Source organism: Amblyraja radiata, chromosome 4 (assembly GCF_010909765.2).
Source record: "Amblyraja radiata isolate CabotCenter1 chromosome 4, sAmbRad1.1.pri, whole genome shotgun sequence".
Classification (NCBI taxonomy): Eukaryota; Metazoa; Chordata; class Chondrichthyes; order Rajiformes; family Rajidae; genus Amblyraja; species Amblyraja radiata.
The window spans coordinates 6,699,170-6,712,190 of record NC_045959.1 but is presented as its reverse complement, the minus strand read 5'-3'; the positions used below and the strand labels follow the sequence as shown (position 1 = coordinate 6,712,190).

General features: G+C 43.1%; 1 protein-coding gene and 1 non-coding gene across 2 annotated transcripts; both read left to right on the top strand.

The window, feature by feature from the left end:
* The first annotated feature begins 247 nt into the window (after positions 1-247).
* LOC116972658 lies at positions 248-439 on the top strand. Its single transcript, XR_004411857.1, has one exon. It is a non-coding gene; the product is annotated as a U2 spliceosomal RNA (small nuclear RNA).
* A 9,660-nt stretch (positions 440-10,099) lies between these two features.
* Positions 10,100-11,785, top strand: LOC116971767 (ras-related protein Rab-11A). Its single transcript, XM_033018872.1, has 3 exons — positions 10,100-10,988; positions 11,102-11,110; positions 11,771-11,785. The coding sequence occupies exons 1-3, from the start codon at positions 10,338-10,340 to the stop codon at positions 11,783-11,785; spliced, it is 675 nt and encodes a 224-aa protein (XP_032874763.1). The 5' UTR covers positions 10,100-10,337.
* The last annotated feature ends 1,236 nt before the right edge of the window (positions 11,786-13,021 follow it).

Sequence of the window (13,021 nt, the reverse complement as noted above, 5' to 3'; positions counted from 1 at the left end):
TGTAACTGCTACCATGGATCCAAGGATACTTTATGGTAGACATCGACCTTGAAGATGCACACTATTCAGTGCCTTCTCATATAAGTTTCGGACACACCGCAATTACCTGGATGGAGTAACCATGATGAGCGTTGCGGCATTTAAGTCAAAGTTATCCAGAATCAACTAGCCCTGACACTTAGAAACATTCCATCATGGCATGTCTATATATTAACGACAAACTATCCTTGGATACAGCTTTAGCTGCATCGCTTCTCGGCCTTTTGGCTAAGATCAAGTGTAGTATCTGTTCTTATCAGTTTAATAATCTGATACGTCCCTTATCTAGGGGCCATATATTAAATTGAAATTTGGAACAGGGAGATGGAATAGGGGCTTGCTCCGTCCACTCCACGCATCGACCCAGTATTGCAGTGCCTCTGGGAACGGTGCACAAAATATATATCCAGATATTTACGTTGACCATCCACAACTTTGTTATCTGGTATTCATTAAGACTATCAGTCATGGTGCATTAACCACCAATCAACTACGTGGCAAAGTAATTGGGATATAGCAGCATTACCAGCTACTGAACTTTGTACCTTTCCTATGAGCTGAGATACTAGTGTTCAAAACTATCTCCATACCTGTAATATGTGGGCAAATGGATTAATCTGTAGTGCTATCATGGAATTTATCGGCAGGAAGGATTATGGTTGTACACTTCCACCTGTTTTGAGTAACATCTTATGTGTCCTGATGTGTTACTGAGCTTGTAATACTTAATGCCAATATGAATTGACTTAAACATGTTATATATTAACTTACTTAATTCTAGTGATGGACTTCAGTCATCACAATTGGAAACCGTATGTCGTCAAACATGTTTGACCATCAGTAACTCACCTATCAGGTGAGCTAAATACTGTAAACATACATTTAAACCAAAAATATTTGCTGAAATTACTAAGCAATATGGACACCAGATATCGATTCCTTATATCCAATTAAATCACCACGTACTAACTTACGTCGCATGAAACCAATCTCAAGGCAGCGGCAATGGAGACATTCCCGCGTATTGAGGGGTGGGGGGAACCTAATCTCTATGTTTTCCTTTCCTTCTACCTCTTCAATAGGTACTACGGCTTCATCAGTCGGGTACTACGCAAATTACAGTGGACCAAGTCCACAAGCATGGTTCCCAGTGATCCTCGACATGGTCATTAAAAGAATTGCAGAATTGGGAAGACCATTGCTGTGCTTGGATCAGCAGCACTATCAACCTGATGACAGCATTCCGTCGCATATCCTAGGGAACATACCTGAGGAGCATCAAGAAATGGTACACTGTTTTCCAAAACAGGAATTACACATTCAACTATAACAAAAACTGTACTGGAGCTCCTGGCAGGTCTTCACCACAATGAAGGACATGTTCTGTCAGCCTACTCAACTTGGGTACCGCTCACTGGTGATCAGATACAGGAGAGGTATATCAATCCATTCCCCAGAAATAGGTACACCCAAATTGGGATGTCAGTGAAATCCTGACATACTTTAGGGGATGATCACCAGCCAGGTCACTCACCCTGGAACAGCCTACCCTGAAGATGGACATGCTGGTGGCCTTACATCAACACAAAGAGCCAGCTCTCCCATCTACTGCGATGGGACAACATGGTTATAACACCAGATAGTGTCACATGCCCATTCAAGGGTTGGCCAAACAGAACAGACCAGGAACATCAGGTCCAGTCATGAAATTCCGGGCATACCCACCTGAACCACGTTTTATGTGTCATGACCCACTTAGAGATCGACACAATAAGGAATACCGAGGGAGAGGAAAAAGCCTTATGGGTCAGCCACAGGAAACCTCATGGTCGGGTGACGAGCTAAACTATCTCTAGTGGCTCAAGCAGGTACTGGGAGTTGCTGGAGTAAATACTAACGTGTATAAAATCTTATTCCACCAGGACAGCTTCCACATCAGTAACTAAGAGGATGGACGAGCCTATGGACCACATCCTGGCTACTGCAGGGTGGTCTAGGGAGTATACGTTCCAAACTTTTATAACAAACCACTGACAGAACCTGTATCGTTTGCAGAAAAAGAATCTGCAAAAAATATATAATTTAAGCCCGGGGGAGCAATTGGTCTTGTTGTTGTTAATAATACCATTATTGTTTTTACAAACAGATTCATGGTTGATTACGATAACATACTTCCTCCCTCGAATAACTTCGGCAGCGAGTGAAGTATGAACTGTTAAACGGTTTGAAATCACAGAGCTTTGACGTCTTCACGTAGTCACTCACGTGACTCCGAAGTAAAATAGTAAGATTATACGAGAACTTACCAGTTTGAAGTTTGATCTGTATTTTATGAGGAGTTACGATGAGGGATTACGTGCCCTCCGCTCCCACCCTCATTATATGGATCAAACTAATAAATTGATGTCTCCTTATCTTTACTATGTTTACTTCAAATAACTGTGTCTATCTGTGATTCCACACCGCTGCTTGGAAGTATGCTGCGCCTGCGCACTGAGCGGGTTCTTCACGTAATCCCTCATCGTAACTCCTCATAAAATACAGATCAAACTTCAAACTGGTAAGTTCTCGTTTAATCTTACTATTTTATTCTCATTTACAGTCACCCAGCTTATGTCATGATCCCACAGCTGGGTAAGCCAAGTAGTCAATCGCTCGCCTGGTTGCTGTTTCATTCTGGCTCCTAATTCTTGTAATTCTGTGGTACTATAATCCAGGAAAGCTGTTCCTGTGGTGTCAGTCAGTGAATCCAGCTGAACAAATTGGTTAGTTTCTGTCTGTTCAGTTTTAACTTTGTTTTGGACGAGGAGACGAGCTTCTATGACCGGTTTGTCAATCTCTTCTTCCCTGTCTGTCCATTCTCTGCCTAACTCATCTGAAGACTAAATATCCCCATCACCGAAGTTGGGGTCGTTGTTATCTTGTGATGGTATAGCGTGACCTTTGGCTAGGTCCACCTGCCGCGCATTCTCATTTACTTTATTTGCTGTTGAACATTGGTTAATTTACAGGCGGTATTGATTTGTTTCAATTCCATCTCATCTGTCCGCTCTTGCAAAGCCTTTGCTGTCTCAGTCAAGATCACTGTGCTTTACCAGAGTGGATAATTCCTTTTTTAATCCTTCAGTTTTAGTTTCAGTTTTGTTTTTTTCATTTGCGACACATTTGCTATCTTAGTGCAGTGTCAAATATCCATTCAGTTTGTGGGAGTTTCTCTTTCTTTTTGTGGAAGCCCACACTCTCAAAAAATAAAAAAATAAACAATTATGACAGCCTGAAGAAGGGTTTCGGCCCAAAACGTTGCCTATCTCCTTCGCTCCATAGATGCTGCTTCTCCAGCATTTTCGTGCACCTTCGATTTTTCAGCATCTGCAGTTCCTTCTTAAACAAGTATGACAGCTTCTCTGGCTTATGCTTTAATTCTCTGTCCCAAAACCTAGGTGATTCAGATTTGCTCAATCCACTAACCAAGTTACCAAGCCCTCAGGTGTTGGCTGTCCATCATGGGATCTGAAAGGATTTTGGTTTCACTTCTTTTTTACCTCATTTTACTGTACTTGTTGCATCACAGCCAGTTCTGCAGCCTTCAGAGCCCTGTATTAAAACCCAAAATGTGTTACTTTGTCCATCAACAAGAATTTTAGTGGGAGATTGTTTGGATAATGTAGCCATGCTTTCCCATCCCTGCACATTTTAGAAGCTGGAGCATATGTGGGGGCATGTGAGGCTGCTGTTATTAGAGTTAGACATCTTCTGTATCGATAATCCACCCATTAGAGCATGATTGCCCATCAAGCTGAACAAAGCCTTCAGCAAAACAGAGAACCATCTTTTCAGCACACTGGTACGCATGAAAAGCTTGATCTGTTCCTTAATGGAAATGGAATGGAATGGAATGCTATTTATTGTCATTCAAAACTAGGTTTGAACGAAATTACATTTACTACAGTTTTTTACATTACAAAAAAACCCAAGACCACACTTAACACAGTTTACTTAAACATCCATCACAGTGAGTCTCCAACACCTCCTCACTGTGATGGAAGGCAAAGTCTTATCTCTTCCCTTTGTTCTTCTCCCGCGGTCCAACTGCAGCATCGAGGCGAACTGGGGCTCCGATGTTAAAGCCCCCCGCTTGGTAAGATGGTAAGTCTTGTGACCATTTAGCTACACGCCGGGTGATGTTAGACCCCAGCTCCATCCTTTAAACCCCACGGATCAAGCAGGCCAACCAGCGGTCCAGCAGTCCAATTGCAGCTTCTAGGCGAACTGGGGCTCTGATGTTAGAGCCCCCGGTGACGATGGTAAGTCCCCGTGGCCACTAACTCGCACCGGGTGATGTTAGGCCTCGCTCCGTGTCCTTTCAACGCCGCGACCCCAGCGGGAGAAGCTGCCGTTGCGGGAGCTCTGAAAAGCCGTCTCCCACCAGGGACCTGCGAGCTCCCGATGTTCCTGTCCACCAGGCCTGCAGCTGGAGCTTCCGAAGCTCCAAAGTCGGGTCGCAGCCGAGCGCCACCACAGCTCTTCCCGCTCCGAAGTCGGCCAGCTCCGTGATGTCAGGTCCGCAGGCTCCACGACTGGAGCCCTCAGGTTAGTCCCGGACGGAGGCCGCCGCCGGCTCCTCGATGTTAGGCCCACCGACACCGGAGACCCGACAGGGAAAATGTCGGGTCCCCGTACAGGGAAGAGATTAAATGGTTTCCCCCACATCCCCCCCCTCCACCCCCCACATATACACAGCTAAAAAGTAATAAAAACTAAGCTCAAAACATACATTTAACAAGACAAAAATAAAAAAAAGACGAACGATTGTAGTCGAGCCGCTGCTGTTAGGCGCCGCCACCATAGAAAGCATAGAAACATAGAATATAGGCATTGTAGGCCATTCGGCCCTTTGAGCCAACACCGCCATTCAATATGGTCATGACTGATCATCCAAAATCAGTACCCCATTCCTGCTTTCTACCCACATCCCTTGATTCCGTTAGCCCAAAGAGCTAAATCTAATTCTTATTTGAAAACATCCCTCTTGAAAGCAGTCCATTCATTCTCCTAATCAAGCCATGTGTAATAGTCAATGCTTTGGTAGACACCATCCCTGGACCTTCTGTCATGAAGTCTCGTTTATATACATACTTGGAATGCTGTTCTTCCCCAATAATTTCTACAGTTTTAATCCTGCAATCTGATCCATGGTGTTATTGTGTCATGTCAGAATCACCTTTCATATGTGTGTCCACATGAAAACAGTAATGGTCATGCAGTGGGCTTTCCTCCAAATGTCTTTGCCTTAAAACTGGTTTCCCGCAATGTTTCAGTCATTTTTCTTCCACTTTTGTAGCCATGCAACCATGCTAATGGCATCAGGCCAGGCATCTGTGTAGAAATGAGGGGCTGTTAGTATACAACTTTCAGCTGAAAAGCCTGTTTAAACCTTAAGGACCTGTCCCACTTGGGCGTCATTTGCGTATAATTTACGCGTCATCATTTACGCGTCACGACGCTCACGTTGTGCCGCGCACGTGATGCGCGCACGGTGCACATTACGCATGCATGGTGCGTGGTGATGTAGGCAGCGAGCACTGTCGCACGTGGCACCCCAGGATTTTGCTATGTACAAAATCTTTGCGCGCCATCTGCGTGACGCGCAAATGACGCCCGAGTGGGACAGGTCCTTTTCATTACAACCAGCTACAGGTGGATGTCTTAAATGAATTATGCATCAAGTGTCAGCAGTTAATCTCTGCACCAATATCACACCAGAGGTTTTGCTAAAGTGGCAGGGACCCTGATCTCATCTAGGTGCATTGGTATTCAGAATGCAATGCCCCAGTAAGGAATCACCCCAGGAAACTGGCAATCGCAGCAGAACTCTTCACCGCTCTTCTGGCAGAGTGGTCCCTTACAAAGTGGATTAGTAATCATGGACCTCAGTCATCACAATTTAAATACTCTCAATATGAAAATGTTGCATGAAGAATAGTTTAATAATGTTTTAAAATGTTTTCTTTCAAATGTAAATCCACTGTGATAAAATGAGGGTTTCCTTTCTCTGCAAAGCGTGATTCGGTTCATTTTCAATCAAGAACCTGTCAAACAACATTTACATCAAAACACTGCATAATAATATTAAAAAATTAGGTTCAATTTTCCAGTCAGCACTTATTGATAATAATTGAATTGAATTCATCGGTTAGATATATCATTTTGAACCAGTTCAATGCAATGCAGAAAAATAATTTAGAACATCCAGAAAATATATTAAAAATTTCCCAATGTCTTTCAGAATGTTGTATCACATGCCTGAAGCTGCAGCTGCCTTTCTCCAGTCCCTGCTGAGCAGTCAGAGAGGTTGGTCAATCATGTACAGATTTCCCCGCAGACTCCTCCATCGTAAGGATATTTGCAGGAAAACTTCAGCAGTTCAATGCATGGGTTGCCAAAGTTAAACTTGCAGTATTGCATGTGCAAATGCAGAATCTTGAACTTGCTGCATGATGTTGGCCAGGTTTTGATGGGCATCCACCGACACGGGGTTTTGTGAGGTTACCCAGCGATTGTCCAACATTTGCTGAAACAACTTCAGTCATATTAAACCTTATTCAGGAAAGGCTCACGAGTCAAGAGTCAAGGGTGTTGAATCGTCATATGCACTGAAACTGAACAATGAAATTCTTACTTGCAGTGGCATGACAGTTCTCTAAACGCAGGTACCACAATAAACAAACAAAAAATGGAAGTTTAAGAATTAGAAACCCCCCAATATTACTGCAAAACAAAAGCAAAAGCCTGAAGTCCCCGTGGCAACCAAGGCAAGTTGTGGTCCATAGTTTAGTTGTTTTTTGTAGTTTTCAATAGCCTGATTGTTGTTGAGAAAAAATCTGTTCCTCAGTGCGGATGTCACGGCATTCAGACCCTGTCCCTGGTGGCAGGAGTAGAATGAGAGCATGGCTAGGGTCCTCAATTATGCAAGCTGCCTTTTGGAGACAGAGCCTGCTATAGATCCCTTTGATGGTGGGGATGTTAGTGCCGGGCAGTGTCCACATATTTTTGTGATTTCCTTATTTCCTGGGTATTCAAGTAGCAAAAGCAGGCCATGATGCAGCGTCAATATGCTCTAGACCATACATGCGTAGAAGTTCATAAAACTATAACAAATCTCCTCGATCTTCAATGGAAGTAGAGGCATTGATAAGTTGTATTTATGATCTCTTCGTGTGTTGGTTCCAGGACAGATTTCCAGTGATTTGCATGCTCATTATTATTTCCACCACCAACCCATCAATGAAGATAGTTTTGTGAATCTTTTAGTGGAACCGTCAGGTGGTGACACCGCAGTGGCTGTCTCGCCAGCAGCTTGTAAGTCCTTTTGCATTTATTGTTATTTATAGTGCATCTAAATGTATGTTTTAATGTTTCTCAGTATGTCTTATGTGGGGGGTGGTGGGGAGGAATAGGGGGAAACCATTTTTCTGTCACTTACCTGGACGGAGATGCGTCTTTTCTCTGTGTCGCATCTTCGCCCCCCCCCTTTCGGCCTACCAACTGGATCGGTGAGGCCTTTCCTACCGGAGACCGGCCCAGAGCTTCAGCAGCAGGTGCAACACGGAATTACCATCGTGGAGCCTGGGATCCTGTCGAGGATCTTCCGTTCAGCGGGGCCTGCTGTCTTTAACATTTTCATGAAGCTGTGGTCTGCGGAGCTTCCAGCCATGGGCACAGCACTGACTTTAACATCACGGAGGTCTAGGATTTTTTGCCAAGCATCGCCAGTGTTGGAGCTCCGCGGCCAATTCGGAAAATCCGAGCTGCAGAGTGGGTTGCGATCCATTCATCCCGGCGAGAGGGCCTGTACATATGGCCATCCATAGCGGCGACTGCGTAGGGTTCAAGGCCCTGACCACGGGTAAACAAAGAGGAAGATGACTGAAATTTATTGCCTTCTATCACAGTGGGAAACATTGATTCCGTTGTGGTGGATGTTTATGTTAAATTCAATTGTGTATTGTGTTATTTTTATTCGTATGGCTGTATGGTAACTCAAATATTACTGTACCAATTGGTGCATGTGACAATAAATGTGAACTTGAACTTGAAGTCAACAATCAACTCCATTCATTTGGGAAACAGTGATAGATGACAATAAGTTTATGTTAATTGTAAAATTATTGTAGCTTTCCTTGGAGCTGATCAGGGTGTTTGATGTAATGTACACAACACAGGATGGATATGAGGAACTATTTTCACTAATGGAGGAGTTAAAGAACAGAAGACAAGCATTAGCTTCAAATGCTGAGGTGATATGGCAATAAACCTTTGCATGCTGTGAATAGTTGACTGAATACACCCTGGGCAGTGACAGTTCAGCTGTGGCCTTCAAAGGAGAATTAGATGAATATTTTTTGGATTAAATATTTTCTGGGCAATGGGCAGCATATTTGATGATGGGAGAGATTTAGTTGCTCTACTGAGCATTTGACTAATCAGCCAAATAATCCCATTGCGTGCAGCAAAAATATCTATGATTTTATGAAGCATGAAGATTCATCACAGATGAGTGGTCAACTACAGGTGGCTCCTTGTTGATCCCAAAATCTGATTTATTCCTTTTGTCAATTTCCAGGAAGGGCCATGCAGAGAATAGGGACTTGTAGATCCCAGCCTGAGTGCTACTAAAGTCCCTGGATACACTTGACCTGAGTTTGTCCTGAAGTTCGTTGATCATCAATAAAATTCCTAAACTTCTCCACAAGAAAAATGCAGAGTATTTCCAAAGCTGTTCTCAGGCAGAGTATTCATTGAAATAATTTATTTGAGTTGAAATGATTTTATAGCATGGCCAACAGTTATAGGCGAATCAGAGGTTAAGAGTTGTAAATAACAGAAGCTTAGCACAAACATAAACTTCTGAAACAAAATGAATTAATTTTTATTTTCAGATCATACAAAAATATGAAATAAATGTTTTAGAAGTATTAATCCATGAAACTGATAGGGAAATATGTTGGTGTGTAGAGGGTGTTAGGGCAAAGTAGCATAGTCAAAGTATAAATTTTTAGATACTGCATCCACTAGTACAAACAGGGACCAGTCCTTATGAACTTTTTTGAAATATATACTACAAGTATTGATCAGTTTTGAAAGTAAAAGTATGGCTGCATAAATGAACACCACGATCTGAAATAATTGGCTACTTACTCAAAGGAGGTACATAAAAATGCTGGGGAAACTCAGCGGGTGCAGCAGCATCTATGGAGCGAAGGAGATAGGCAATGTTTCGGGCCGAAACCCTTCTTCAGACCGACCCAAAGGAGGGTGTTGACTAAGGTTTAGAGACACAATGAACTGCAGATGCTGGTTTATTAAAAAGACACAATGTCCTGAAGTGCTGGACTGATGGTCAGGCATCATCTCTGGAGGACATTGATCACCCACAAGACTTCCCGAAAAAATTGTCTATCTATGGTTTCCAGAGATGCTGTCTGTAGATGATATATGCATGTGACCCTTAGTGAGCGCTGGGCCACCGGGATCGGTGGTCTGGTAGTGCGAGACATGAGCCGCTGAGCAGGGGAGCCCATGGCAGGGTCACGGGATATGTTGCGAAGGTTGAGGAGGGCTAGAAAGAAATCAGAGTTAGACAAACAACATTGTTCGAGTAAGTTCTTTGCACTGCGAACGGCGCGCTCGGCCAGACAGTTGCTTTGCGGGTACTCAGGGCTGCTGGTGTAGTGGCGGAAGTTCCAGCTGGTTGCGAAAGCCCGAAACTCGGAGCTCATGAATTGGCTGCCGTTGTCCGACTGCAGGCTGGCCGGGGTGCCAAAGGTAGAGAAATGGCGGCGCAGCTTTTCGACAATGGCCGAAGAGGTGAGGGAATGCAGCTGGTCAACCTCGAACCAGTTGGAGTAGGAGTCGACTAGTACCAGGAAGTGTTTGCCTCGCCACTCGAAAACGTCAGTGGCAACCGCCATCCAGGGCAGCTCGGGTGCAGCCTGCTGCAGAAGCGGCTGTCGTTGCTGAGCTTTTTCGCGGCAACAACCATGGAGGAATATTGCCCAATTTCAAAAGCTGATCTATGAAACTTGCTATCCTCCACCAGTGACAGAGTCTGGAGGGATTTGGTAATATTCCCAATTAAACGAAATAGGAATCGCGTAAAATAATTGCAGGACTGAAGCAGAAGCTTTTTTAATGAACTTTGGCCCGTAAGAGGAAGTGCAGAGTCAGTGTTCTACTGGACTGGCGTTTGGTCGCTGTCTCCAACTTTTCCTTTAATTTAAATTTTAATACCGACAGGAATGGGGACGCGAGACGACGAGTATGATTACCTGTTCAAAGTTGTCCTGATTGGTGATTCGGGAGTGGGGAAAAGCAACCTCTTATCACGCTTCACACGCAATGAGTTTAACCTTGAAAGCAAGAGCACAATTGGAGTGGAATTTGCAACAAGAAGCATCCAGGTGGATGGGAAGACGATTAAAGCCCAAATCTGGGACACAGCTGGTCAGGAGAGATATCGAGCTATCACATCAGCATATTATCGTGGAGCTGTAGGTGCGTTATTGGTTTATGATATTGCCAAACACCTAACATACGAGAATGTGGAGAGGTGGTTAAAGGAGCTGCGGGATCATGCGGACAATAATATAGTCATCATGCTGGTGGGGAACAAAAGTGATCTGCGTCACCTCCGAGCTGTGCCCACAGACGAGGCAAAGGCCTTTGCAGAGAAAAATGGACTGTCATTTATCGAAACTTCAGCCTTGGACTCGACAAATGTAGAGACTGCATTCCAGACTATTCTCACAGAAATTTATCGTATTGTGTCTCAAAAGCAAATATCGGACAAGCGTGAAAATGACATGTCCCCAAGTAATAATGTGGTCCCCATTCACATGCCTCCAACTACTGAAAACAAACCAAAGATGCGAACCCGGTCGGGACGTGTTGTCAAGCCGTCCGTCCGTTATGGCGATTTTGCTTAGCCATTTCCACTCATTTGATTGTCAGCTCATGAGACGTGGTCGCCCTGTCACTACTTTGTTTGTCTTTCGTTTCCAAGGGGAAAGATGTAGATGACATATGCATGTGACCCTTAATATAGTTACCTCATCACTACTAACCACTCCCCATATCACAAGTATAATTACAACCTCCCCACCCACATATCGCTCTCTAGTTTCCGTGACAGACCACGTACAGCTAGTGCTCTCTGTAATGCCACAGTATGAATGTAATAAAGAAGTAAAGTCACAGTGTGTCGATAACACTTCTTTACACTGTCTGATCCACTGAGTTACTCCAGCATATTGCTTCTTCTTACACTGATTAGGATATATGGTTTGTAAACTGACATGAGACATACTTGTCAGACCAAAGGACTATGTAAAGTAGCGTACATCAAACAAGCAATCAGACATCTTCAACTGTAATCAATAATCACAGTATTTGTATACTCAGTCAGCTCTCACTACACTCATTTTAAAGTGTCTGCGATTTCTGACCTCAGAAGCTTTAAGATTATCTATCTAAATTACTTTGTTCCAACAAAGGAGTTTGGATATAAAGTTATCCTGTCAGTTACAATGTTCTTCCATTGTAAAAATGTAATTCTATGAAACCATTTGTCTGCACCCAAAGTATTGAAGCATGTTTTGTGATTGTATCTAATTAATCAACTGCTGTTATTATTATTCTTAACAGTATAAATCTTGATCTGCTTTGACTGCAGAAAGATCGAGATTGAGAGATTGTCCACAGCGGTTTCCACCAGAATCTCTATTCAAGAGATGCGGCATGAACTTTAAATCTCCGACCGCTGGGCTGCGGCCTACACCAACGTGAAGCCGTGATCTCCAGTGGGGGAGGCACCGTTTCAGGACTTACCTGGACTTTTACCTTGTCTGCACATCTGGACACCCGCAGCGACGGTTGCGGAGGGTTGAGGTCCCGACCACGGGGGAAAATGGAGGAGGACTGGCCAAATTTTGTGCATTCCACCACAGTGATGAATGCTGTGGTGGATGTTTGTGTTAAAGTTTTAATGTGTATTGTGTGTTCTTTATCATTGTACCGCTGCTGGCAAATTTATTTCACTTGCACTTTATGTGCAATGTGATGAATAAAACTGAATGTATTGATTGTATTGTAGAGTCAAGAATGTTTTATTGTCATATGTCCCAGATAGGACAATTACATTCTTGCTTGCTGCAGCACAACAGAATATGTAAACATAATACATAACGGGAGAAAAAAAGTTCAGTGTCTATATATATACACGCACACATACTCAATAAAGAAAGAAATATATAATAATAATAATAATAATAATAATAATAATAATAATAATAATAATAATAATAATAATAATAATAATAATAATAATAATAATAATAATAATAATAATAATAATAATAGTAGTCTGTTCTAGTTTAGCGCTTATTTGTTATCATGTTAATAGCCTGATGGCTGTAGGGAAGAAGCTGTTCCTGAACCTGGACGTTACAGGTTTCAGGCTCCTGTACCTTCTTCCCGATGGCAGTGGTGAAATGAGTGTGTGGTCAGGATGAGGTGGGTCTTTGATGATGTTAGCTAGCTTTTTGAGGCAGCGACTTCGATAGATCCCTTCGATGGAGGGGAGGCCAGAGCCGGTGATGAACTGGGCAGTGTTCAAAACTTTTTGCAGTCTTTTTGTATTGGATAAAGACTAAATTGTGAGCCCCAGTCTCCAAGTGGCTCATTCATGGCCACAACAGAAGTTAGATCTACAAACCTTTGCCCAATTTATGCTATTGTCAAATGTAAACCATGTCCTGAAAAACGTTTACACAATATTATTCCAAAGATTATTCAAACAATAACAACCATCTTCTTCCTCAAGCAGTCTCTCTTGATCAGGCATGATTTGCTTCATCTCATTTTGTGACATTAGATATAATTCCACAATTGAGCATGATGACTTTGTTAATAAAGGTCAATCAGA

Bases quoted from the DNA above. Each gene is read 5' to 3' on its own strand.
- LOC116971767 (XM_033018872.1), top strand. From the start codon at position 10,338: ATGGGGACGCGAGACGACGAGTATGATTACCTGTTCAAAGTTGTCCTG.